At 35.4% G+C, this 26,073-nt stretch overlaps 7 protein-coding genes and 1 long non-coding RNA gene across 8 annotated transcripts; 1 reads left to right on the top strand and 7 right to left on the bottom strand.

Moving 5' to 3' along the window:
- The first annotated feature begins 1,873 nt into the window (after positions 1 to 1,873).
- LOC141597661 (uncharacterized) lies at positions 1,874 to 24,537 on the top strand. The gene is made up of 15 exons (XR_012522889.1): positions 1,874 to 2,868; positions 4,259 to 4,469; positions 5,820 to 5,976; positions 6,336 to 6,724; positions 8,811 to 9,058; positions 9,595 to 9,980; positions 11,217 to 11,343; positions 13,138 to 13,523; positions 14,723 to 14,849; positions 16,641 to 17,026; positions 18,324 to 18,456; positions 19,844 to 19,909; positions 20,111 to 20,496; positions 21,700 to 21,829; positions 24,222 to 24,537. It is a non-coding gene; the product is annotated as an uncharacterized LOC141597661 (long non-coding RNA).
- On the bottom strand, positions 2,324 to 3,445 carry LOC141597629 (GEM-like protein 4). Its single transcript, XM_074418029.1, has 2 exons — positions 3,001 to 3,445; positions 2,324 to 2,897 (listed from the first exon to the last, which is right to left on the bottom strand). Exons 1-2 carry the CDS (start codon positions 3,206 to 3,208, stop codon positions 2,500 to 2,502), a joined length of 606 nt encoding a protein of 201 aa, XP_074274130.1. The 5' UTR covers positions 3,209 to 3,445; the 3' UTR covers positions 2,324 to 2,499.
- Positions 6,057 to 7,485, bottom strand: LOC141597613 (GEM-like protein 4). The gene is made up of 2 exons (XM_074418028.1): positions 6,794 to 7,485; positions 6,057 to 6,679 (listed from the first exon to the last, which is right to left on the bottom strand). Exons 1-2 carry the CDS (start codon positions 6,999 to 7,001, stop codon positions 6,267 to 6,269), a joined length of 621 nt encoding a protein of 206 aa, XP_074274129.1. The 5' UTR covers positions 7,002 to 7,485; the 3' UTR covers positions 6,057 to 6,266.
- Positions 9,241 to 10,551, bottom strand: LOC141597580 (GEM-like protein 4). The gene is made up of 2 exons (XM_074418026.1): positions 10,055 to 10,551; positions 9,241 to 9,938 (listed from the first exon to the last, which is right to left on the bottom strand). The coding sequence occupies exons 1-2, from the start codon at positions 10,260 to 10,262 to the stop codon at positions 9,523 to 9,525; spliced, it is 624 nt and encodes a 207-aa protein (XP_074274127.1). The 5' UTR covers positions 10,263 to 10,551; the 3' UTR covers positions 9,241 to 9,522.
- Positions 12,911 to 14,070, bottom strand: LOC141597596 (GEM-like protein 4). The gene is made up of 2 exons (XM_074418027.1): positions 13,594 to 14,070; positions 12,911 to 13,481 (listed from the first exon to the last, which is right to left on the bottom strand). Exons 1-2 carry the CDS (start codon positions 13,799 to 13,801, stop codon positions 13,066 to 13,068), a joined length of 624 nt encoding a protein of 207 aa, XP_074274128.1. The 5' UTR covers positions 13,802 to 14,070; the 3' UTR covers positions 12,911 to 13,065.
- LOC141597564 (GEM-like protein 4) lies at positions 16,399 to 17,433 on the bottom strand. Its single transcript, XM_074418025.1, has 2 exons — positions 17,097 to 17,433; positions 16,399 to 16,984 (listed from the first exon to the last, which is right to left on the bottom strand). Exons 1-2 carry the CDS (start codon positions 17,302 to 17,304, stop codon positions 16,569 to 16,571), a joined length of 624 nt encoding a protein of 207 aa, XP_074274126.1. The 5' UTR covers positions 17,305 to 17,433; the 3' UTR covers positions 16,399 to 16,568.
- On the bottom strand, positions 19,882 to 21,136 carry LOC141597551 (GEM-like protein 4). Its single transcript, XM_074418023.1, has 2 exons — positions 20,566 to 21,136; positions 19,882 to 20,454 (listed from the first exon to the last, which is right to left on the bottom strand). The coding sequence occupies exons 1-2, from the start codon at positions 20,771 to 20,773 to the stop codon at positions 20,039 to 20,041; spliced, it is 624 nt and encodes a 207-aa protein (XP_074274124.1). The 5' UTR covers positions 20,774 to 21,136; the 3' UTR covers positions 19,882 to 20,038.
- On the bottom strand, positions 23,148 to 24,228 carry LOC141597645 (GEM-like protein 4). Its single transcript, XM_074418030.1, has 2 exons — positions 23,951 to 24,228; positions 23,148 to 23,833 (listed from the first exon to the last, which is right to left on the bottom strand). The coding sequence occupies exons 1-2, from the start codon at positions 24,156 to 24,158 to the stop codon at positions 23,445 to 23,447; spliced, it is 597 nt and encodes a 198-aa protein (XP_074274131.1). The 5' UTR covers positions 24,159 to 24,228; the 3' UTR covers positions 23,148 to 23,444.
- Positions 24,538 to 26,073: the final 1,536 nt, after the last annotated feature.

The raw sequence follows: 26,073 nt of genomic DNA on the forward strand, positions 1-26,073 counted from the left end.
CTTTCATTAGTATCATATATAATTATACAATTATTTAACATACACAAATATAATATAAGTAAGTAATAAGTAGGAGAGAGAATGTGGGTTACTCCCTCCTATTCTATATGATCTTCCACATTGGTTTTGCACTAATATTCAGTGGAATGTTAATATGTGAATGAAAATGAAAATAGGAGAGAGAATGTGGGTTCCATGTTATATCAACCACAAATGATAGACAACTAAGAAAACTGGATGATCTTTGTGAATTTTGCGCTTTAGTAAATGTGGAAGATAGTGAATAGGAGGGAGTAATATTCTATAATTATTTCGATTTGATTTAATGCATATCAATCAATCAATACAATATATTAAATCCAGAAACCAAGGGACTCCAATGTAATTAAAGAAAGTTATACAAATTAATCATACTATAAAGTTATATATTAAATTTAAAATCTACCCAATTTTATTAAAATTTATAGTTTATTAGATGTATAGAAATGTTAATTATTTAACATACAAAAATATAATATAAGTAGATTATAAATAATTCAAGTTAGATTCCATAATATGTATTATTGCATAATTCTTTCGATTTGATTTAATGCATATATGTAATATATTTATATATAAATATATAATCCTCTTAAAATTGCATGCTTAAGTAGTAAAAGTAATTGCGTCAGTAAAGAAAATAATGGTAGTAACATTGGATATAGTTATATGATAGTAATCACTCATTTGAATAGTAAGAGTAACAATATTATCAACGAGATTAGTGAAAGCGGTAGAAACAACAACGAGAGTAGTGAAATAATCAATATTAATGCGGCAATAGTGAAAGTCACAATAATTACGCCAGGAGTAGTGAAATTATCAATATTAATGTGGCAGTAGTGACAGTAACAATAATTACGGCGAGAGTAGTGAAAGTAACAATGATTACGGACAAGTAGTGAAATGTTATTACTATTGTTTCATTAATAAGAGTAAAATATTAATAGCGGGAGTAGTGAATTTGTCTCAAAATTTATTTCATCCTAATTTTAGGATATGTCATAAAAAAAAATATAGTAATAATAAATTTATGGTTTATGCAACTTTAAGTAATTTTATTTAACGAAAAAAAACTTAATGGTAAGTAGAGGTAGCCTGGGCGAAGCCGGACACCAATACTAGTACTATATATTTCAGAAACCAATGAACTTCTATGTAATTAAATAAATTCATACAAATTAATTATACTATATAGTTTGTAATCGATAACAGTGTGTGATCTTTATATTAGTTGATTACGTAATTGAATTAAACTTATACAAAGTATATTACATTTTTACGTACCTTATAATTCGATTCACAATAATTTTTTTCATAAATTATATTTTTATTATATGATTTGCGCATAGAGATTAATATTGCTAATATTAAAATTAAAATTATAGATAAATAAATAAAAAGAGGAAGAGTGAGAAAGAGAATTGGAGTTGAACTTGAAAGGACGAAGCATCAGCCAAATAGAACACAAAAGAAAGTTAGGGAAATTGAATTTGTAAAAGAGAATGAGTGACCCAAATTTTGTATCCTCCGTAGAATGAATGTTTCATGAGATATTTTGATGGAAAGCTCTTTAACATTGTTGGAAAAAAAATTAGGCATTGGATGTATTACATCTATGAACTGTTCTTCTATATCAACGTCTATCTCTATTCTCTAGCATGATCACTAATCAGAAATGTAACCGCTGTTTCAACTCGCGATGTCTTATTCTTCCTTCACAGCTGAATGTCGACTTCCTGCCATAATGACGCCTGCATTTTTCACAATCTATTAAGCATTTGCTATTATAGCTTGATTACTTAGATTCTGACTTCTGATTTCGAGTATTAAATCCGACACCATACGACGCCGTTTTGCGTCCAATTTCCGATCACGAACCACCTTTTCTCGCCGAATTTTGAGGAGATCGTCGAATAAGTTACGGGAAGATTCATGTTTGAGGATTTTGTACGAGGATTTGAGTTGAGTGAAATTATCGTTCGCTTTAGGATCGTTAGGGTTCTTGTTGGGGTGGAGAATTAGGGCTTTTTGGTTGTATGCTTTGCTGATTTCGAGGATTGTGAGTTTCGCGCCTTCTTCTCCAATTAGGCCGAGGATTGTGTAATGGTCGATTTCTGGGTGTGGGAGGTCCATGATTTTAATGGCGGATTGAAGGTATGAGTAAACCCTAGGGAAATTGATTTGGGAATTAGGGTTTGTTCGAAGGTTGCGGGGGAAGGGTAAAGAAGGGGATGATAATAATCCGTGAATATATTTCCAACTAGCTTAAAACCCGTGCAAATTAGAGTGAAACTGTAAGATCAAGAATGATCTCTCATAGAGCTGTTAAATGTTCGAGATGTCAAACATACAATTACAGAGACAGCCATAGTATACATCTTTACACTCATTTTCTAGCTAATAATTTGGAGAACTGAATATTCTCCGTCAGTAAAACGTTAGCTCGAAGAGGGAAAGTTAAGATTGGGAGACAGCTTGTTGTACACAGTTTAACATTTTATTGTAACTGTGAAATCCCAAGAACCAGAATTCATAATCGTCAGTCGTCACTACTTGTAAATACTTCTGAGAAGGTTTCTTCGTATTCTCACTTTGGTTGAATCGCTTGATCTTCCTGATTGGAATCGCAACCTTGTAACGGAATCTAATTGAATCTCCTGTGGGAGCTGAGGCTTTAGCAATTGCCCTGTCACTGCAAAATGCAACTTTGTCTGTCGATATGAACAGGCGACCTGCAATTGCACCAGCTGTCGTGGATAAACAACATCGAGAAGCCTTTAATAGTTGTTCTCCTTCTCTGACACTAAATATTTGCTTGAACACTTTGTAAGCTCCTAACCTCAACTTTCCCTTCACTATCATGTTCAAAGATAGCGCACATATAAGCTAAAAACTCAAGTAATTAAACATTATGTTCCCATTTTAAAGCAAAACAAACGAAAAGATTTATCGACATACCAAGGTTGTTCATTGTGCTGAAAATGGATTCCTTTTTGCATTGCCTTGAACATAATGACTTATCAGCAGTGCCAGAAGTTCCAGTCAATAATTTCATGTCGGAGTTTTGGGTTTGATCGTAAGATAGTCTAGACAACCCATTTCTAAGAACATGGTCTCCAAGCATGCTTTTCACACTCCTTGATTTGAAGGCCTCGGAAACATTCATTTCGCCGTGTTTTTTTCTTTGATTTTTTTCTCTAAAGAGTGTTGTGATGACCAAGTATTGCTTGATGTGGGTGGTTGGCAGTAGAGATGAGGTATGCCAAAAAGAAGTATATATAGGAAGGAGGCAGTCATGTGGGTTTTGTTGTGTGAATTTTTAAACTTTTAAGTGCATAACTGAGTCAGGCATGAGTAATCTAGGTCATCCATGGCTCAGCAGAGTCAGCATCAATAAGATTTCTTAACAAGTTGAGCCCATTTTATTTATTTTGAGTTATACTTCCTCCATTCAACTCCACTCTACCTATTTCACTTTTGTACACTATTCACAATTGTGTATTCAATTTCGATTTTCTCTCGATACGTAAGTGGATATATATTCATGTGGGATCTTGTTTGATTAAATCTCTACGAAAGACATTAAAAATATCTAACTTTTATAATTTTTGCAAATACGTAGCTAACGATATTTAGCGCGTAAAATACGCGTTGGCAAACGTGAAAAAAGAAATTGGTAGAGTGGAGTTGAATGGAGGAAGTATAACATATACGTTCTCAAATAACCGCAAATTAGGTAGTTAACAGAATATTCGTCAAATCAGGAGCGATATCAGGTTAGTGGAAGCATTCATATGTAACCATTGTAGCTTTTGAGTAGGCATTGTTACTTTCTGATGCCAAAAATAAAGTGATTGGAAAGAGGTTGTTATTCCTCAAAGCACCCCTATCTATTTACTAGGGCAAGCAACTTCTATATTTGACTATACATAATACATCAAGATTCATTTTTTTTTGTAAATACTGTTGCTTATCGAAAATTAGCAGGACAGGCATATAGGAAAAGTAAAGTTGACACCTTTTTAAAATCTCTGGACCAATGGAAATCTAGTGCAAAATGACATTGGCATTACTAAATTAACTTCTGCATGTTCTTAAAATCTTTTTTTACTACTCTTTTCGAAATTTTTCTAGTAATGTTGCTTTCGCAGTTTTGCTTTGATATAAAATTAGATAAAGTAAAATTGTTCACTAAACTATACGTCGTATTAATCAGGTCATGCTCAAGAACACTCTTAATTGGCTTTTGTGAAAGTCTACATCAGCAATGATCCACTTTTGACGAAGTCCATTTCTTCCAGAGCTGGGTCATTTTTGCGAAAGGAATTCAGAATGTTGATTGATCTTAAATTGTTCTTTGCCAAATGGGTTTTTAGTGGGAGTGTAATGCCCTTCAGCTCTTGGGGCAATGGTAAGAGCGTCACCAGGTATTACCCAGTTTCCATACGCACATAAACAAGATTTTCGCTGGATACAAAAGATAATAAAAGCCGTAGATCAAGTAATATAAGCATCCAGGAAGTGCTCCATGATAATAAGAATAATAATTAAAGTAGTTAAACCCCCTAGCAATCTGAATGCACATGTAACTATGTAAGGGATTAAATCATCAGACAAGAAATCAATCAAACATAATAATATAACACAATGTTGGTCTTAATTTAGGAAATATCTTTTCATTCCCCACTTTTGTTTATTGTATGTATAATGAAATAATAGATTGTGAATGATGACAGTATGAGTGTATGGCATGCACATGTTCATGTTAGTTATGCTAGTTAGTGTGTCATCTTTATGCCGTCAAGCTTTTGAGTAATCTATTCTAACTTTATCATCATAATACTCCCTCTGTCCCGGTCATTTGTTGTCCTTTTCCATTTTGGGGTGTCTCAGTCATTTGTTGTCCTTTCTATTTTAAGAATGAATTTGATGAGTAATTTGATCATTCACAATCAATTTGTTCCACTTGTCATTTAGTAATTGGCCCTCTCCTCTTTCCTTGGTCTTTGTGCCAAAACCAAAGGACAACAAATGACCGGGACGGAGGGAGTACAACTTTATCTCATTTGGCATAAAATAGAGGTTGCATTATGGCAGATGAGATGAGATCCTCAACTGATGAAGTTAGTCGTGTAGCTTTACCTTTCTTTTGTCAGCCTTGAATTAATTTTTTTAGGACATGTATTTTGCTTAAACCGGGGAGAAAGATTCAATAACTTATGGCTTTCAGATATGATAGAATAAAACAAATCGATCCATTGGGCTGTTTGTACTTCTTACGTTGTGAAGTAGCGGCTGAGATCAACCACAAAAAAATGTCTCTTTTCAAAGGAGAGGTTGCATACATCTCACCGTCCTAGTTGGCTTTAGAATAGAACTGGCAAACTGGTTATTCGACTCACGTTTATGTCAAGTCATTTTGGGTATGTTATGTATCATGTCAATTAGGGTACTATCATTTTTTGGGCCTCTTCTGGCGTGCTTTTTCTATTCACTTGGGACTTAAGTCTGTTTCTTGAGGTATATTAGAGCCTTAGCGGGCCATTTAGGGTACTGTCGTTTTTAGGTTGGTCAAACAGGTTTGATTCAAGTGATTTCAAGTCGTATTTATGAAGTTTTCTATCTTTTTAATCCATTTGTTATGTAACTTAAGCGTAATTTCAAGTTAGTCATTTTGGTTCATTTAAGATTAGGTCCAATAAACTTCGGATCAATTTAAGTTTTAGGTCTTGTTTCAATTATTAAGTACGGGTCTAATTCGGATCTCTAATGTTCAGGTTGGGTCAGTCCTTTGATGCAATTCTCGACACAATTTTCATCTGGGCTTATTCAGAAACAACCTATTTGTGTTGCTGACAGAAGGGTAGGGTTGCGTAAATCCGCCCCCCTTTGGCCCCTTACCCTGAAATTTGTGGGAGTCGATGAGGCACAGAGGTAATGTTGTTTTCAATTTTCACAGTCAAATTCAGAACTTTTCCTCTAGTCTTGATAATACATGTTTTGATGTTGGAGTATTGAAGAATAAGCTTCCCTTGAAGATGTTATGTTACAGATACACAAATAAAGCTTGAATTGAAGCCTTTAACTAGAGTTGTAGCTTTTAAGTTCAAAGAAAACTGAGTTGGTAAACAATTGTCAGATGCTGAAGATGTAGAATATACAGTAAACTCATTTCCTAACTTATGTATGGAAAACAGAATGTTTTCCTTCTCTAAAATTTTCATTCAATGTGAGATCAAGTAAGGTTGTGATACTGCTTGTTGTAAACAGTTGAACGTTTTCCTGTAATTCAGGAATCCCATAAACCAGAATTCAAAGGCATCTGTGGTAACTACTTGGAGATACTTCTGTGAGGGCTTCTTCCTATTCTCGCCTTGGTTGAATCTCTGGATCTTCCCGAGAGGAATCACAACCTTGTAATGGAATCTTACAGAATCTCCAGTTTGGGTTGAGACTTTAGCAATTGGCCTGTCACTGCAGAAAGCTACTTTGTCTGTAGAGATGAACAGTCGCCCTGCAATTGGACCAGCTGTTGTGGATAAACAGCAACGAGAGGCCTTCAACAACTGCTCTCCTTCTCTCACACTAAATATTCCCCTGAACACTTTGTCAGCTCCTGATCTCAGCTTTCCCCTGACTGTGATTTACAATGATGGAGCAAACATCAGCACAAAGATTTCAGGTAAAAATTCATTAAAATCTTCATGCAAAATAATGAAGAAAAAGGCTATTGAAGTTCTAATTAACATACCAATCTTGTTCATTGTGCTGAAAAGTGATTCTTTTTTCGTCTGCCTTAAACTTAATGACTTCTCAGCATTGCCAGAACTTGCAGGCAATAATTTCATATTGTTGTTTGTGTTTTGATCATAAGTTAGTCTAGACAACCCATTTCGAAGAACATGATCTCCAAGCATGCTCTTCATACTCCTTGATTTGAAGGCCTCCGAAACATTCATTTTTACGCTCTTGTTTTTTGCTTGATTTTATATATGTTTTTGGGTACTGATACCGATGACTAAGTCGAGGTTGGTAGTGGAATTGTGTTATGTCAAGGAGAGGTATATATAGGAGGAAGAAACCATGTGGATTTTGGTGGGTGAATTTTAAACCTTAATAGATAGATGCATAAATGAGTCAGCCATGGGCCATCTGACTCATTCATGTATCAGCGCAAACAAGATTTCTTAGCCTGTAAGTTGACCCCATTTTGCTAGTTTTGAGTTAAATAAGATATTATTAATTATAAAGTTGGTAGTTAACTGAATTTTCATTGAATCAGGAGCTGAGGTCAGGTTAGTGGAATCATTCATATCTAAGCATTGTAGCTTTTGAGGTGGCAATGCTACTTTATCATGTTCAAAAAAACTTGATTAAAAAAGGTTGTTTAGCAAAACAGATTTATGCAGACAATTTCTTGATTTAGCTATGCATATATTTAGATTCATTCGTTATCGAAACACCGTTTTTATCAAAAATCAGTAGGACGTGTAAAATGGAAAAGAAAAGTATTAACTTTATAAGATCACTAATGGAATCTTGTGAAAAATGAACTTTGAGATTACTTAGTCATTTAATATAACTGTTACTAACTTCTGCATGTTCTTATAGCCCGTTTTTGCTATTTTCTGTGAATTACCAGTCAGTTAATACAATTCTTACTGCAATCTTGATTATGAGTTAATATTGATGTTTTTTTGTTCGATAAAAGATTTATGATACATAAGAGTTTATGCACAAGAATTTTTAAATTGCCTTTAAGAAAATCTACCCCAGCAATGACTTCTTTTGACAAGATACATATTCTTCCCTAGCAGGGTCATTCTTTGCCAAAAGAACTTAGTATGCTGATTGCTGATCCAATATCATACCTTACTGAATTATATGTCTCTTATGTCAGCAAAATGGCCTTTATGTCTTGGATAATTATATAAGCATCAATCAGTTCAGTAAGCATGCATGGGTCAGAAATGATGGTTGGCGAGTATGGCGACCTAGGTAGCACGGACACTCCTCCTAATCGGCCTTCCCGTGTCGGACACGACACTCGTCGGACACACGTCAAACATTTCGGACACTTGTAAAGCCGTGTCTAACTTTCATCTTTTATTTGGGCACGTGTCAGACACGTGTCCATGGTATTTTGAGCCGTGTCCATGGTATTTGGACACACCTTCAAACGGAATCAAGTTGAATTTAAGCTAAGTGACGTGAATTGTTATATGGTGAATTTGGTGGGGAAATAAGTTGAATTGGGGGTAAATGATGTTCTTTAGACTAGTAATGAGATGTCGAAATAGATTGATTATAAGTTGGTTTTTGGTTTTGGAAATGAGAATGAGTTATAATTAACGTCAAGTTTTACCTTCACTTATTTAAATTTAATATTCAATACTTTTTCAAAAATAAAATCACACATAAATAACTATAAAATATATATTTTATTAAATTTAAACGACGTGTTCCGTGTCCTAAATTTCATGGGATGCCGTGTCGCGTGTCCGTGTCGTGTCAGTGTCCGTGTCCGTTTTGGTGCTACCTAGATGGCGACTAGACGAACAGTCTTTGATCACCAAAAAAATGTCTTCTGAGCCTTTAAGATAAATGGCACTCACCCATTTGACCCACAGAGACTTTGTTTTTAGCTTTGTACCTTCACCTTTCCTTGTTCAACCTCGATTTGTTTTTTTCTTTTGAGGAAATCCAACTTTCTTAATCAATCTCCATTCTAACTCGAGTTATATTCAATATTTTTTGTGCCTTTGCAGTATAGTGGAACAAAGCAAGTACACTCGCTTATTGATTTGTAATTTTGTACGTATATTGTGAAGCAGACAGTGGACATTATTTGAGGCACACACCACATTATGGGTACACAACTTTTCCCGGTAGGATGCGGTCGTTAGGGTGATGTTCTTGTTGAGATTTTTAGTCTGCAACTTTGCTACCTCTGAGCACCAGAGGTTCCAATATGTAGAACTCTGTGACGTTTATTGAATTACTGCAATAGTAATATGTAAGTCTAGACAGGTTTTTCAGTTGGATTTCTAACTCTTATAAACCGCCTAAAATTTCATTAGGCGCGTCTCATGATAGTATAAAAGATTATGAACTATATATATTAGTCTGATCAGCATTCAGCAAAACACCTCATCTTTTGGTCAAATACTGAATATCTAAAACTGAATGTGGACATTCGGCCTTAATGACTTCTTTATGTTTACACAATCCATTAAATATTTTCTCTAAGCTTGATTACATAGTCTTTGATTTGAAGTTTTGAAGGTGAAGCTTTCCTTGGTGATGTTAAAAATATACAAAAGTAGCTCGAATTGAAGCCTTCACATTGTGGTATAACTCGTGAGATGAAGAAAATTGAGCTGTTAAAACAACTGTTAGATGCTAGAGAAGTAGAATATACAATAAACTAATTTCCTAGCTAGTATATGGAAAACAGGATGTTTTCCTTCTCTTGAACTTTCACTCAATGTGGGATAAGTAAGGTTGGGAGACTACTTGTTGTAAATAATTGAACATTTTTCTGTAATTCAGGAACCCCATGAACCAAAATTCAAAGTCGTCTGTTGTCACTACTTGTAAATACTTCTGAGATGGCTTCTTAATGTTCTCGCTTTGGTTGGATGTACGGATCTTCCCGAGGGGAATCACAACCTTGTAATGGAATCTAAGAGAAACTCCGGTTTGGGTCGAGACTTTAGCAATTGGCCTGTCACTGCAGAATGCTATTTTGTCTGTCGAGATAAACAGCCGCCCTGCAATTGGACCAGCTGTCGTGGATAAACAGCATCGAGAGGCCTTTAACAACTGCTCTCCTTCCCTCACACTAAAGATTCCCCTAAACACTTTGTCAGCTCCTGATCTCAGCTTTCCCTTCACTGTGAATTACAATGGAGCAAACATGAGCACAAATTTTGCAGGTAAAAACTCATTTCAACTTTAAAGCAAGGTAATTAGAACAAATATTGAAGTTATAGTTAACAACTTAACATACCAATTTTGTTCATTGTGCTGAAAATTGATTCCTTTTTTGTATGCCGTAAACTTAATGACTTATCAGCATTTCCTGAAGCTCCCTTCAGAAATTTCATATTGCAACTCGTGTTTTGATCATAAGTTAATCTAGACAACCCATTTCTAAGAACATGATCTCCAAGCATGCTCTTCATGCTCCTTGAATTGAAGGCCTCCGAAACATTCATTTTCCCGTTCTTGTTTCTGCTAGATTTTATTTTATTTCTTACGGAGTATAGATGTGATGACTATGAGAAGGCGGTTGGTAGTGGAAATGTGGTTGGCTAAGGAGAGGTATATATAGAGAAATGAAGTCGGTCATGTGGATTTTGGTGGCTGAATTCTAAATCTTTTAAGATGCATAAATGAGTCAGACATGGGTCATCTGACTCATCCATGGCTCAGCACCAGGAATAAGATGTACTACATGAGATGGCCACCAAACAGGATTTCTTAGCCACTAAGTTGACCCCATGTTGTTTGTTTTCTGTTAAATAGTTGTTTGTTTTCAGTTAAATAATAGGATATTAGGTACTTAACTGAATTTTTCGGAGACTCGGGGAGTGTAGGTCAGGTTAGTGGAATCATCATTCTTATGTAAGCCTTGTAGCCTTTATAGGTTTTGAGGTGGAAATGTAACTTTTTGATGCCAAAAAAAAGTGAACTACAAGAGGTTGTTATTTCCTAAAGCAGCCTTATCTACTTTTTAATCCAAAGATTTTCTGTATTTGTCTATACATACCTATAGACTCATGTTTTGTAAATACAGTTTCTGGTAAAAACCCGGCAGATCAGGTAAATTGGAAAAGTATACGTGATACGTTTTGTAAACTCAATGGACATAAAATTAGTCTTTTTATTTTACTTTTATGAACTTCAGGATGTGCTTTTTATATTGTGGATTAGCAGTCGGTTAATACAGTCCTAGATATCAATTTAATTACGGGTATCCAGGTAAAGTTTATTGAATCAAACAGGATACGGATGCTCATACTCGACACCTTTACTGATCTAATTTTGTTGTTTTTGTAGGAGACTAAGATATTGATAAGCTCACGCACATTAATTAACTCTTGAATGCATATGAACGTCTACATCAACATTGATCTACTTTTGACAAGATACATTTTCTTCCGCTGCAGGGTCATCTTCGCTTGGTAGAGGAATTCAGAATGCTGATTGAAGTTAAATCATGCCTTTCCAAATGGCTTATTTTGTGTCGGCAAAATTCCCTTCTTTTCTCTTGGACAATGATACGAGCGTCACCAGGTAGTACTCATTTTCAGTAAGTATATAAACAAGATTTGATGTTGGCCTTAACTAGAAATGTCACATGAGGCATGGAGCCAAGGTACCTAGATTATCTAATAATATATTCTCAATTCTTTTACTTTATTGTATGATTTGTATTCATAAGGCAATAGAATAAGATTGAAAATGATAATAGTATGACATGCCCATGTTAGTTTAGCTAGGAGGAGGGTGTCATCGTTAAGCCATAAAGTTTTCGGGTCAGCTGCTGTAATTTTATCATCATCTTACAACTTTATCTCAAAATGGTATAAGAATGAGATGGCGGCCGAGATCGTGAACTGATTACTGAAATCTAGCCTTCTATAGCATTTAGAATGCCTTTTTTTAGTTAAGAAATTTGAATTTTGATTGATCCTAAATGATTTGTCTAATTCTTTTCTTATGTCACCAAAAACCATTACGTCACCAGAGGTTCTTCAATCTCGGTTAAGTAAGATTTGCTGGGGCCTAAAAATGAGAGATGTCACAGACTGGCCATGGAATCAGGAAAATAGAAAATGTCACATGAGGCATGGGACCAAGGTGCCTATCACCTATCTATTGTATGAAATTTGAAAAGATATGTTCTTCAATTCATCCCTAAATCTTTTGAGTCAGCTGTGCTAACTTTATCATCATCTTCAATTCTCCATACTTTATTTTATATTGGTATATGCCAGATAAGATCATAAACTGATATAATTCTATAAGCAGTCCACTTTTATGATCATGGCAATATGACATGTGCAGATGTCATCGACGTCTGCTTTGTTTAGTGCATTGGAACTTCTCAGTTCTTACTTTATAGACAAAGATAAACATTTGTTATGGTTGTAACATTTTTTATTAAAATTAGCTAAAGCAAGTAAACAGGAAATGTAAAAGTGACATCTTTTAGGTTAATGAAAGATTAATGTTGAGGGACACGGAAATTATTATTTATTTATTTTGCATTTTGTCGAATTTAATTGTTAAAATAGATATGATACTACTCATTACATTATACTAATGCAGGACACCATAAAGTACTACTTATAGGTCTGCTACTGTCTGTTGTATGCCAATGCTCTACTGCTCTGTAATTAAGCTTTGTGTTGCTTCCTGGTTATAATATGATAATATGACGCAGTAGAAGATTCTAATGGCCATGTTAATCATGCCATACACTATTTTATTCATACATATTATGCCGAATTGAGGACTGAAAACTTTCTTCATGCCATACACCGAGGCTAGTTGAGCATGTGAATTAGCTTAAACTCAGTTATACTTCAGAAACTGTCTGCTGTAGAATTAGCCTAGAGAGCTTTTTCAGTTGGATTTCTAACTCTTAACCATCTACAATTTCATAACGCGTCATGATAGTATAAAAGATTCTGAACTATATAAATTAGTCTGATCAGCATTTAGGACTTTCTGCCGTAATGACTTCTGTATGTTGACAAAATCCAATAAATATTTTCTCTAAGCTTGATTATTTAGGCTTTGATTTGGAGTTTTTAAGGAGAAACTGTCCTTGGTGATGTCAAAAATATATAAAATAGCTTGAATTGAATCCTTCACATTGTGGTATAACTTGTAAGACAAAGAAATTTGAGCAGTTAGAACAACTGTTAGATGCTAGAGAAGTAGAATATACAATAAACTAATTTCCTAGCTAGTATATGGAAAACAGGATGTTTTCCTTCTCTTGAACTTTCACTCAATGTGGGATAAGTAAGGTTGGGAGACTGCTTGTTGTAAATAATTGAACATTTTCTTGTAATTCAGGAACCCCATGAACCAAAATTCAAAGTCGTCTGTTGTCACTACATGTAAATACTTCTGAGATGGCTTCTTAATGTTCTCACTTTGGTTGGATGTACGGATCTTCCCGAGGGGAATCACAACCTTGTAATGGAATCTAAGAGAAACTGCGGTTTGGGTTGAGACTTTAGCAATCGGCCTGTCACTGCAGGATGCTACTTTGTCTGTCGAGATGAACAGCCGCCCTGCAATTGGACCAGCTGTCGTGGATAAACAGCATCGAGAGGCCTTCAACAACTGCTCTCCTTCTCTCACACTAAATATTCCCCTGAACACTTTGTCAGCTCCTGATCTCAGCTTTCCCTTCACTGTTATTTAAAATGGAGGAAACATGAGTACAAATTTTGCAGGTAAAAACTCATTTCACTTTCAAAACAAGATAATCGAACAAAAGGGATATTAAAGTTATAGTTAACATACCAATCTTGTTCATTGTGCTGAAAATCGATTCCTTTTTTGAATGCCGTAAATTTAATGACTTATCAGCATTTCCTGAAGCTCCCTTCAGAAATTTCATATTGCAACTCGTGTTTTGATCATAAGTTAATCTAGGTAACCCATTTCTAAGAACATGATCTCCAAGCATGCTCTTCATGCTCCTTGACTTGAAGGCCTCCGAAACATTCATTTTCCCGTTCTTGTTTCTGCTAGATTTTATTTTATTTCTTATGGAGTATAGATGTGATGACTATGAGAAGGCGGTTGGTAGTGGAAATGTGGTTGGCTAAGGAGAGGTATATATAGAGGAATGAAGTCGGTCATGTGGATTTTGGTGGCTGAATTCTAAATCTTTTAAGATGCATAAATGAGTCAGACATGGGTCATCTGACTCATACATGGCTCAGCATCAGGAATAAGATGTAATACATGAGATGGCCACGAAACAGGATTTCTTAGCCACTAAGTTGAGATCATGTTGTTTGTTTTCTGTTAAATAGTTGTTTGTTTTCTGTTAAATATAGCGTATTAGGTACTTAACTGAATTTTTCGGAGACTCGGGGAGTGTAGGTCAGGTTAGTGGAATCATCATGCTTATGTAAGCCTTGTAGACTTTATAGGTTTTGAGGTGGAAATGTAACTTTTTGATGCCAAAAGAAAGTGAATTACAAGAGGTTGAAGCAGCCTTAACTGCTTTTTAATCCAAACAATTGCTGTATTTGACTATACATACCTATAGACTCATTTGTTTTGTAAATACAGTTTCTGGTAAAAACCCGGCAGATCAGGTAAATTGGAAAAGTATACGTGATATACGTTTTGTAAACTCGATGGACATAAAATTAGTGATTTTATTTTACTTTTATGAACTTCAGGATGTGCTTTTTATATTGTGGATTAGCAGTCGGTTAATACAGTCCTAGATATCAATTTAATTACGGGTATCCAGGTAAAGTTTATTGAATCAAACAGGATACGGATGCTCATATTTGACACCTTTAGTGAGCTAATTTTGTTGTTTTCGTAGGAGACTAAGATATTGATAAGCTCACGCACATTAATTAACTAACATTGATCTACTTCTGACAAGATACATTTTGTTCCGCTGCAGGGTCATCTTCGCTTGGTAGAGGAATTCGGAATGCTGACTGAAGTTAAATCATGCCTTACCAAATGGCTTATTTTGTGTCAGCAAAATTCCCTTCTTTTCTCTTGGACAATGATACGAGCGTCACCAGGTAGTACTCATTTTCAGTAAGTATATAAACAAGATTTGATGTTGGCCTTAACTAGAAATGTCACATGAGGCATGGAGACAAGGTGCCTAGATTATCTAATAATATATTCTCAATTCTTTTACTTTATTGTATGATTTGTATTCATAAGGCAATAGAATAAGATTGAAAATGATAATAGTATGACATGCCCATGTTAGTTTAGCTAGGAGGAGGGTGTCATCGTTAAGCCATAAAGTTTTCGGGTCAGCTGCTGTAATTTTATCATCATCTTACAACTTTATCTCAAAATGGTATAAGAATGAGATGGCGGCCGAGATCGTGAACTGATTACTGAAATCTAGCCTTCTATAGCATTTAGAATGCCTTTTTTTAGTTAAGAAATTTGAATTTTGATTGATCCTAAATGATTTGTCTAATTCTTTTCTTATGTCACCAAAAACCATTACGATGATTTAAGCATCACCAGAGGTTCTTCAATCTCGGTTAAGTAAGATTTGCTGGGGCCTAAAAATGAGAGATGTCACAGACTGGCCATGGAATCAGGAAAATAGAAAATGTCACATGAGGCATGGGACCAAGGTGCCTATCACCTATCTATTGTATGAAATTTGAAAAGATATGTTCTTCAATTCATCCCTAAATCTTTTGAGTCAGCTTTGCTAACTTTATCATCATCTTCAATTCTCCACACTTTATTTTATATTGGTATATGCCAGATAAGATCATAAACTGATATAATTCTATAAGCAGTCCACTTTTATGATCATGGCAATATGACATGTGCAGATGTCATCGAAGTCTGCTTTGTTTAGTGCATTGGAACTTCTTAGTTCTTACTTTATAGACAAAGATAAACATTTGTTATGGTTGTAACATTTTTTATTAAGATTAGCTAAAGCAAGTAAACAGGAAATGTAAAAGTGACATCTCTTAGATTAATGTTGAGGGACACGGAAATTATTATTTATTTATTTTGAATTTTGTTAAAATAGATATGATACTACTCATTACATTATACTAATGCAGGACACCATAAAGAACTACTTATAGGTCTGCTGCTGTCTGTTGTATGCCAATGCTCTACTGCTCTGTAATTAAGCTTTGTGTTGCTTCCTGGTTATAATATGATAATATGAAGCAGTAGAAGATTCTGATGGAGTGATGGTCATGTTAATCATGCCATACACTATTTTATTCATACATATTATGCCGAATTGAGGACTGAAAACTTTCTTCATGCCATACACCGAGGCTAGTTGAGCATGTGAATTAGCTTAAACTCGGTTATACTTCAGAAACTGTCTGCTGTAGAATTAGCCTAGACAGCTTTTTCAGTTGGATTTCTAGCTCTTAACCATCTACAATTTCATAACGTGTCATGATAGTATAAAAGATTCTGAACTATATAAATTAGTCTGATCAGCATTTAGGACTTTCTGCCTTAATGACGTCTGTATGTTGACAAAAGCCAATAAAATATTTTCTCTAAGCTTGATTACTTAGGCTTTGATTTGGAGTTTTTAAGGAGAAACTGTGCTTGGTGATGTTAAAAATATAAAAAATAGCTTGAATTGAATCCTTCACATTGTGGTATAACTTGTAAGACGAAGAAAATTGAGCAGTTAGAACAACTGTTAGATGCTAGAGAAGTAGAATATACAATAAACTAATTTCCTAGCTAGTATATGGAAAACAGGATGTTCTCCTTCTCTAGAACTTTCACTCAATGTGGGATAAGTAAGGTTGAGAGACTGCTTGCTGTAGATAGTTGAACATTTTCTTGTAATTCAGGAACCCCATGAACCAAAATTCAAAGTCGTCTGTTGTCACTACTTGTAAATACTTCTGAGATGGCTTCTTAATGTTCTCGCTTTGGTTGGATGTACGGATCTTCCCGAGGGGAATCACAACCTTATAATGGAATCTAAGAGAAACTCCGGTTTGGGTTGAGACTTTAGCCATTGGCCTGTCACTGCAGAATGCTACTTTGTCTGTCGAGATGAACAGTCGCCCTGCAATTGGACCAGCTGTTGTTGATAAACAGCATCGAGAGGCCTTCAACAACTGCTCTCCTTCTCTCACACTAAAGATTCCCGTGAACACTTTGTCAGCTTCTGATCTCAGCTTTCCCTTCACTGTTAATTACAATGGAGCAAACATGAGGACCACTTTTGCAGGTAAAGTCTCATTTCAATTTAAAAGCAAGATAATTGAACAAAAGGGATATTGAAGTTATAGTTAACATACCAATCTTGTTCATTGTGCTGAAAATTGATTCCTTTTTCGTATGCCTTAAACTTAATGACTTATCAGTATTGCCTGAAGCTCCCTTCAGAAATTTCATATTGCAACTTGTGTTTTGATCATAAGTTAATCTAGACAGCCCATTTCTAGGAACATGATCTCCAAACATGCTCTTCATGCTCCTTGACTTGAAGGCCTCCGAAACATTCATTTTTGTGTTCTTGTTTCTGCTTGATTTTATTTTATAATTTACGGAGTATAGATGTGATGACTAAGAGAAGGCGGTTGATAGTGGAAATGTGGTAGGCTAAGGAGAGGTATATATAGAGGACGGAAGTCGGTCATGTGGATTTTGGTGGATGAATTCTAAATCTTTAAAGATGCAATAATGAGTCAGACATGGGTCATCTGACTCATCCATGGCTCAGCACCAGGAATAAGATGTACTACATGAGATGGCCACCAAACAGGATTTCTTAGCCACTAAGTTGACCCCATGTTGTTTGTTTTCTGTTAAATAGTACATGATATGGCCACCAAACATGATTTTCTTATTAGCCAGTAAGTTGACCCCTTCTTTTCAGTTGGCTTTGTGCTTAAATATTAAGTGACTTTAAGAGGTTTTTACTCTACAAAGCGGCCTTATCTACTTACAAATCTAACAACTATATTTCGCACTTGGGATCCTTTTACTATCCGAACATATATTTTCATTTGTTTTGGTAACAAAGTTTCTTGTAAAAAATCGGCTAAACAAGTTAATAGCAGGAAAGTTAAAGGCGACACCTTTATAAAAACACTGCACAAGGAAAGTAAGAGCTAAATGACATTGATATAACTAAATGGATCATTTTAGTGCAACTTTTATCAGCTTCTACATGCTCTTGTAATCTGTTATTTTGTTTTAATGTGAAGTTTTCAAAGGATGCAAGACGACATTATTCGTCTAAATTATGTGCATTTTCTATTTTATGAAGTATTGAGTAGGAGTCATTGAATGTAATTTTCAATGCACTTTCGGATCATCCATAGACAATGTTCGTGTTGAATCAGGCCGTCACAAGAATACTTAGAAAAAGCCCTTAATGAATACCTCGGCACTGGGCCAATTCTGACATGATAATGTCTGCATTTTCTTCCATAGCATTTATACTGCCTTTTTTTCTCTGGTTTAGAAATTTGAATACTGATTGGTCCTAAATCGTTTGTCCAATTCTTTTCTCATGGCAGCAAAACACATGACGATGATATAAGCATCACCGCAGTTCCTCAATCTCGGTTAAATAAGATTTGCGGGGACCAAAAATGAGAGATTTCACATACTGGCCTTGGCAGAAAATGTCAGATGAAGCATGGGACCAAGGTACCTACCTATGTGAAAATATGTGTTTTCCAATTTATCCCCTTTTTTAAATGCCTTGTAATACGAGTAGAAAGTTGGAGCTGATAACAGTATGACATGTCCATGGCAATATGACATGTGCAGACGTCATCGGCGTCACCTTTGTCATCTTTAATCCGTAAAGCTTTCGAGTCAGCTGTGAGAACTTTATATCATCATGTTCATACTTTATTTCACAATGGTATATGCCAGATGAGATCATAAACTGATCTTTAGTCCTTTGTTCAAGCATAATTCTATAAGCAGTTCACTTTTATGATCATGGCCTAGGTAGCACCAAAACGGACACGGACACGGACACTGACACGACACGGACACGCGACACGGCATCCCATGAAATTTAGGACACAGGACACGTCATTTAAATTTAATAAAATATATATTTTATAGTTATTTATGTGCGATTTTATTTTTGAAAAAGTATTGAATATTAAATTTAAATAAGTGAAGGTAAAACTTGACGTTAATTATAACTCATTCTCATTTCCAAAACCAAAAACTAACTTATAATCAATCTATTTCGACATCTCATTACTAGTCTAAAGAACATCATTTACCCCAAATTCAACTTATTTCCCCACCAAATTCAACCATATAACAATTCACGTCATTTACCTTAAATTCAACTTGATTCCGTTTGAAGGTGTGTCCAAATACCATGGACACGGCTCAAAATACCATGGACACGTGCCCAAATAAAAGATGAAAGTTAGACACGGCTTTACAAGTGTCCGACACGTTTTGACGTGTGTCCGACGAGTGTCGTGTCCGACACGGGAACGCCGATTAGGAGTGTCCGTGCTACCTAGATCATGGCAATATGACATGTGCAGACGTCATCGGCGTCACCTTTGTTTAGTGCATTCGATCTTCTTAGTTCTTAGTACTATACAGACAAAGATAAACATTTTATATGAAGATTAGCTAGAGCAAGTAAACAGGAAATGTAAAAGTGACATCTTTTAGATTAATGTCCGATCTTTCTGGCAACTGCAAGTGAAGTCTAGTCCTTAGTGACTTTGAGATTACTGAATGAGTCATTTAACAGGAGTATTAGTTTAATGTCATTGATTTTTGCGCATGCTCATATGAGCTGCTATCATTGGCAGATGCATGCTTCAGGTTTTTTGGGGGGGGGGGGGGAGGGTCAAGGGACACCGGAACTTTTTTTTTTTTTTTTCCATTATATGTACAATAATTTGGGATTAAGGTTCTGTTGTTGTTGTTGAATGATGGAGGACACCGTAAATAATTTTTTCTGCCTTAATCACTTCTTTATGTTTACACAATCCATTAAAATATTTTCTCTAAGCTTTGATTACTTAGGCTTTGATTTGAAGTTTTGAAGGTGAAGCTTTACTTGGTGATGTTGCAAATATACAAAAGTAGCTCCAATTGAAGCCTTCACATTGAGGTATAACTTGTAAGATGCAGAAAATTTAGTTGTTAAAACAACTGTCAGATCCTAGAGAAGTAGAATATACAATAAACTCATTTCCTAGCTAGTATACGGAATACATGATGTTTTCCTTCTCTAGAACTTTCACTCAATGTGGGATAAGTAAGGTTGGGAGACTGCTTGTTGTAAATAATTGAACATTTTCTTGTAATTCAGGAACCCCATGAACCAAAATTCAAAGTCGTCTGTTGTCACTACATGTAAATACTTCTGAGATGGCTTCTTAATGTTCTCACTTTGGTTGGATGTACGGATCTTCCCGAGGGGAATCACAACCTTGTAATGGAATCTAAGAGAAACTGCGGTTTGGGTTGAGACTTTAGCAATCGGCCTGTCACTGCAGAATGCTACTTTGTCTGTCGAGATGAACAGCCGCCCTGCAATTGGACCAGCTGTCGTGGATAAACAGCATCGAGAGGCCTTCAACAACTGCTCCCCTTCTCTCACACTAAAGATTCCCCTGAACACTTTGTCAGCTCCTGATATCAGCTTTCCCTTCACTGTTATTTAAAATGGAGGAAACATGAGTACAAATTTTGCAGGTAAAAACTCATTTCAGTTTCAAAACAAGATAATCGAACAAAAGGGATATTAAAGTTATAGTAACATACCAATCTTGTTCATTGTGCTGAAAATCGATTCCTTTTTTGAATGCCGTAAACTTAATGGCTTATCAGCATTTCCTGAAGCTCCTTTCAGAAATTTCATATTGCAACTCGTGTTTTGATCATAAGTTAATCTAGATAACCCATTTCTAAGAACATGATCTCCAAGCATGCTCTTCATGCTCCTTGACTTGAAGGCCTCCGAAATATTCATTTTCCCGTTCTTGTTTCTGCTTGATTTTATTTTATTTCTTATGGAGTATAGATGTGTTGACTATGAGAAGGCGGTTGGTAGTGGAAATGTGGTTGGCTAAGGAGAGGTATATATAGAGGAATGAAGTTGGTTATGTGGATTTTGGTGGATGAATTCTAAATCTTTAAAGATGCATAAATGAGTCAGACATGGGTCATCTGACTCATCCATGGCTCAGCACCAGGAATAAAATGTACTACATGAGATGGCCACCAAACAGGATTTCTTAGCCACTAAGTTGAGATCATGTTGTTTGTTTTCTGTTAAATAGTTGTTTGTTTCGAGTTAAATAATAGCATATTAGGTACTTAACTGAATTTTTCGGAGACTCGGAGGGTCGAGGTGAGGTTAGTGGAATCATCATTCATATGTAAGCATTATAGCCTTTATAGGTTTTGAGGTGGAAATGTAACTTTTTGATGCCAAAAGAAAGTGAACTACAAGAGGTTGAAGCAGCCTTATCTGCTTTTTAATCCAAACAATTGCTGTATTTGACTATACATACCTATAGACTCATTTGTTTTGTAAATACAGTTTCTGGTAAAAACCCGGCATATCGGGTAAATTGGAAAAGTATACGTGATACGTTTTGTAAACTCAATGGACATAAAATTATTGATTTTATTTTACTTTTATGAACTTCAGCATGTGCTTTTTATATTGTGGATTAGCAGTCGGTTAATACAGTCCTGGATGTCAATCCAGGAAAATTTTATTGAATCAAACAGGATACGGATGCATATATTTGACATCTTTACTGAGCTAATGTACTTGTCATCGTAGGAGACTAATATATTGATATGCTCACGCACATTAACTCTTGAATTCGTGTCAACGTCTCTATCAACAATGATCTACTCCTGACGATAAATTTTCTTCCGCTGCAGGGTCATCTTCGCTTGGCAGAGGAATCCAGAATGCTGATTGAAGTTAAATCATGCCTTAGCTTGACAAATGGCTTTTTTTGTGTCAACAAATTGCCCTTTATTTATTGGACGATGATACGAGCGTCACCAGGTAGTACTCATTTTCAGTAAGTATTAGGGTTTTTTTTCAGAAACTACCTTATATTTAGGAGTATTTGTAAAAATACTACCTTACATTATTTTTTTTGTTTTCGACTACCTTTGGTTTCTTTATTTTTGGTCAATAACTACCTATGTTAAGAGTCTAGACGGAATTAGTCAATTTTATGGCTTTAACCTATCTCCCATGAGTCCTTTATGTTTCAAACCTGCTTAGATCCTATTTTGGGAAGTTATGATGTACTTACGCTTAACTTTAAGAGATGTTCGTAGTTATTATTGAAATGTGAAACCATAAATTATGCTTATTTGAAGTTAAATTGTGGTTTGAACGCACTTGATCATTGTTGTTTGGTGTTAAGAGAGTAATGTGAGATAGGTTAATGTCGTTAAATCGACCAGATTTCACCATATTTTCAAAGATAGGTAGTTTCGACCAAAAAAAGAGAACAAAGGTAGTCTAAAACAAGAAAAATAATATAAGGTAGTCTTTTTACAAATACCCCTAAATATAAGGTAGTTTTTGACAAAAAACCCTAAGTATTATAAACAAGATGTGATGTTGCCTTAATTAGAAATGTCACATGAGGCATGGAGCCAAGGTACCTAGATTACTGAATAGTATATCCTCAATTCTTCTCCTTTATTGTTTGATTTGTATTCATATTTCATAATGCAATAAAATAAGATTGCAAATGATAAAAGTATGACTTGCCCATGTTAGTTAAACTAGGAGTGTGTCGCCTTTAAGCCGTAAAGTTTTTGAGTCAGTAACTTTATCACCATCTTTCTACTTTAACTCAAAATGGCTTAAGAAAGAGGTGGCAACCGAGATCGTGAACCGATTACTGGAATCTAGTCTTCTGTTGACATTGTTGATATTAGTTGTGTAAGTGGACCTTTCGTTGCTCACCTTTGAATGAATATTTCTTAGGAAATGTAGCATTCTTAATGAATTTTCGTCTACACAGGAGAAAAAGACTATTCTCTGGTATTGGAGCTATGTTCTTCGACTTATCCATTTTGGAACCATACATGTGAATAACGTGACAGTCAAAAATAAAACATTAATCCAGAAAATAAACCACACACCCTTAACTCCACCTCTAGGGTGGTGTTGTTGACTTGCAACTTTGTGTCCTCTTCAACACGTGAGGAGTCGAAATGTAGAATTGGGGTTACTTTTGTTGAATGTCTGAATGTAGTGATTTATAAGTGTAACTCTAAAGAATCATCTGAAAACACCGGATCTTCCGAACAAAGAATATCTAGTGCTGAATGGCAATTTCCTGCCTTAATAACAAGGGGACTTCATAGGTTTCCATCAGTTTCTTTCATGTTTTCACAATCTGCTTATACATCATATCTAAGCCTAATTACTAACATTCTGATCATTGAGTAGTAAAGGATAAGCTCCATTGGAGATAATTAATACACGAAACTCGAAATTGAAGCCGTAAAATAGAGGCCAGAAAATTGAGTTGTCAGAGACGTGTTTGATGCTAGAGATGTGGAATATACAATAGACACATTTCCTAGCTAGTATGCGGAAAACGGAATGTTTTCCTTCAGTAAAATGTGGAATATACAATAGACTCATTTCCTAGCTAGACTGCTTGCTGTAAGCAGTTGAACATCCTCTTGTAGTTGAGGAATCCCATGAACCAGAATTCAAAGTCGTCTGTTGTCTCTATTTGTAAATATTTCTGGGAAGGCTTCTTCACATTCTCGCTTTGGTTGAACCTTTTGATTTTCCTGAGCGGAATCACAACCTTATAATGGAATCTAAGAGAATCTCCGGTTGGAGTTGAGACTTTGGTTATTGCCCTGTCACTGCAGAATGCTACTTTGTCTGTCGTGATGAACAAACGGCCTGCTATCGGGCCAGCTGTTGTGTATAAACAGCATCTAGAAGCCTTCAACAGTTGTTCTCCATCTCTTACACTAAAGATTCGTCTAAACAATTTGTCGCCTCCTAGTCTCAGCTTTCCCTTCACTGCCATTTACAAAGAAAACCCACAACATGAGTTCAAAACTCGCGAATATTTAACGACTGCTTTGAATCGTGAAGCAAAACAAATGAAGATAAGGATATTGAAGTTAATTAACATACCAAGATTGTTCATTGTGCTGAAAATTGATTCCACTTTGCTGTGCCTTAGACTTGCTGATTTATCGACATTGGTTGAAGTTCCGGTCAATAACTTGATGTTGGAGTTAATATTTTGATCCTGAGTTAGTCTAGACAACCCATTTCTAAGGACATGATCTCCAAGCATGCTTTTCATGCTTCTTGATTTGAAGGCATCCGAAACATTCATTTTCGGGCTCTCTTGGTTTTGCTTGTTTTTTCTCTAAAAGAATACTGTAATGGCTAAGTAAAGGTGGTTGGTAGTGAAATTGAGGGATGCAAAGGAGAGGTATATATAGGAAGGGCTAAGGAAGCCGGTCATGTTGATTTTGGTTGGTAAATATTAAACCTTTTAAAAATATACATAAATGAGTCAGACATGGATTATCAGTTATCTGACTCATCCATGCATGGCTCAGCACAAAGAAAAATTCAGCCGAACAATTAAAGTAACAGGAAAGTTAAAGCCTAAAGGTGACACCTTTATAAAAACACTGGACAAGGAAAAGTAAGTGCTAAAGGACTTTGGTATAAACTAAATGGATCATTTTAGTATTACTTTTATCAGTTTCTTGTATTCTACTTCCTCCATTTTCCTAAGTTTGCCCCATTTCATTAAAATATACCTCACATTTCATTATTTTATGGGGCAAACATAGGAAAATGGAGGAAGTATTATTTGGTTTTTCGGTGAGGTTTTTTAAACGATGCAAGACGAGATTATTTGGCTGGGTATATGATGGAATTCAGTCAATTAGTTCATTAAATTATGTGCATTTTCTATATTATGAAGTATGGAGTAGTAGTCATTCAATTTAAATATCAATGCAGTTTCGGGTCATCCATAGACAACGTGCGTGTTGAATCAGGCCGTGCACAAGAATCCTTAGAACATGCCCTTAATAATGTATGCATTTTCTTCCATAGCATTTAGAATGCCTTTTTTCTTTAGTTAAGAAATTTGAATATTGCTTGATTCTAAATTGTTTGTCTAATTCTTTTCTTATGTCAGCAAAAACCATGACGATGATATAAGCATCACCGGAGTTTCTGAATCTCGATTAAATAAGATTTGTCGGGGCCAAGTGCAGCGGCGGATTTGGGGAGGGGAAAGTGAGGGCACGTGCCCTCACGTGACGGAAAAAAAAAAAGAAAAAAAAAACTGAAAATTTATGTTTACATATTTAGAGCGCCTATTTTTAGCATGATGATGCTCTTGGTCTGGTGGTAAGAGGCTTATAAACTTCCCTGATGGTCTCGTGTTCGAATCTCACTATGGTTAGGTTTGGCTTAATTTTTTTTTGTTTTTTTTGTATGTTCAAAGTTAGATTTAATTAATTGAATTTCAAAATGATGCTACAAGGGTTCGAACCTGGGACGTTAGGCTAGTTTATTCAACGATTGTCCAACACACCAATTGCATACTAATATTGTTTGTTAAGCATATATATTTTTATATCTATAGAATTATACACTTTTAAGTAGTTAAAATATAAAATTTCCCAAAACATGTCTTATAAATAAAGATTATGGTACTCTTTGGTTAATTTTTTTACTATTTTCATGACGATAATATATGAAATTGAAGGGGTATCTCGATTTTTTTTTACACAGGACCCCCAATTCTACCGCCGAAAATGGATATTCCCTCTAAAATAATGCACTTGGGCTTGTTGGTATTTGGTTTAGCCGTTTAGGGTTTGTTGATATATTTTTTCTTTACGATTATATTATTATGTATTGACGATGAAAAAATTTTAATGTATAAAAGTTGTCCGCAAATTTTTTTTTTGGGTGTGCCCCCCCTTTAGTCAAATCCTGCATCCGCCACTGGCCAAGTGACCAACAATGAGAGATGGCACAGAATGTGTGTGGGCTTGGGATCAGAAAATGTCACATGATGAGGCATGGGACCAAGGTATATATGAAAAGATATTATCTTCAATTCATCTGCTTTTTTGAATGCGTAATGTAATAATAGAAAGTTGGAGCTGATAACAGTATGACATGTCCATGTTAGTTAAGTTAGGTGGTGTGCCATCTTTAAGCCGTTAAACTTTCGAGTCAGCTCTGCTAACTTTATCATCATCTCCAATTCTTAGTTC

The sequence above is a fragment of the Silene latifolia genome, chromosome 1, assembly GCF_048544455.1.
Source record: "Silene latifolia isolate original U9 population chromosome 1, ASM4854445v1, whole genome shotgun sequence".
Lineage (NCBI taxonomy): Eukaryota > Viridiplantae > Streptophyta > Magnoliopsida > Caryophyllales > Caryophyllaceae > Silene > Silene latifolia.

What these genes read in the sequence shown, in the direction of transcription:
- LOC141597629 (XM_074418029.1), bottom strand. Translation starts at nt 3,208, where the DNA reads ATGAATGTTTCCGAGGCCTTCAAATCAAGGAGTGTGAAAAGCATGCTT. An exon ending in CAGCACAATGAACAACCTTG is followed by an intron (nt 2,898 to 3,000) that starts GTATGTCGATAA and finishes TGAACATGATAG; the next exon opens with TGAAGGGAAAGTTGAGGTTA.
- LOC141597613 (XM_074418028.1), bottom strand. Translation starts at nt 7,001, where the DNA reads ATGAATGTTTCGGAGGCCTTCAAATCAAGGAGTATGAAGAGCATGCTT. An exon ending in CAGCACAATGAACAAGATTG is followed by an intron (nt 6,680 to 6,793) that starts GTATGTTAATTA and finishes TGTAAATCACAG; the next exon opens with TCAGGGGAAAGCTGAGATCA.
- LOC141597580 (XM_074418026.1), bottom strand. Translation starts at nt 10,262, where the DNA reads ATGAATGTTTCGGAGGCCTTCAATTCAAGGAGCATGAAGAGCATGCTT. An exon ending in CAGCACAATGAACAAAATTG is followed by an intron (nt 9,939 to 10,054) that starts GTATGTTAAGTT and finishes TGTAATTCACAG; the next exon opens with TGAAGGGAAAGCTGAGATCA.
- LOC141597596 (XM_074418027.1), bottom strand. Translation starts at nt 13,801, where the DNA reads ATGAATGTTTCGGAGGCCTTCAAGTCAAGGAGCATGAAGAGCATGCTT. An exon ending in CAGCACAATGAACAAGATTG is followed by an intron (nt 13,482 to 13,593) that starts GTATGTTAACTA and finishes TTTAAATAACAG; the next exon opens with TGAAGGGAAAGCTGAGATCA.
- LOC141597564 (XM_074418025.1), bottom strand. Translation starts at nt 17,304, where the DNA reads ATGAATGTTTCGGAGGCCTTCAAGTCAAGGAGCATGAAGAGCATGTTT. An exon ending in CAGCACAATGAACAAGATTG is followed by an intron (nt 16,985 to 17,096) that starts GTATGTTAACTA and finishes TGTAATTAACAG; the next exon opens with TGAAGGGAAAGCTGAGATCA.
- LOC141597551 (XM_074418023.1), bottom strand. Translation starts at nt 20,773, where the DNA reads ATGAATATTTCGGAGGCCTTCAAGTCAAGGAGCATGAAGAGCATGCTT. An exon ending in CAGCACAATGAACAAGATTG is followed by an intron (nt 20,455 to 20,565) that starts GTATGTTACTAT and finishes TTTAAATAACAG; the next exon opens with TGAAGGGAAAGCTGATATCA.
- LOC141597645 (XM_074418030.1), bottom strand. Translation starts at nt 24,158, where the DNA reads ATGAATGTTTCGGATGCCTTCAAATCAAGAAGCATGAAAAGCATGCTT. An exon ending in CAGCACAATGAACAATCTTG is followed by an intron (nt 23,834 to 23,950) that starts GTATGTTAATTA and finishes TGTAAATGGCAG; the next exon opens with TGAAGGGAAAGCTGAGACTA.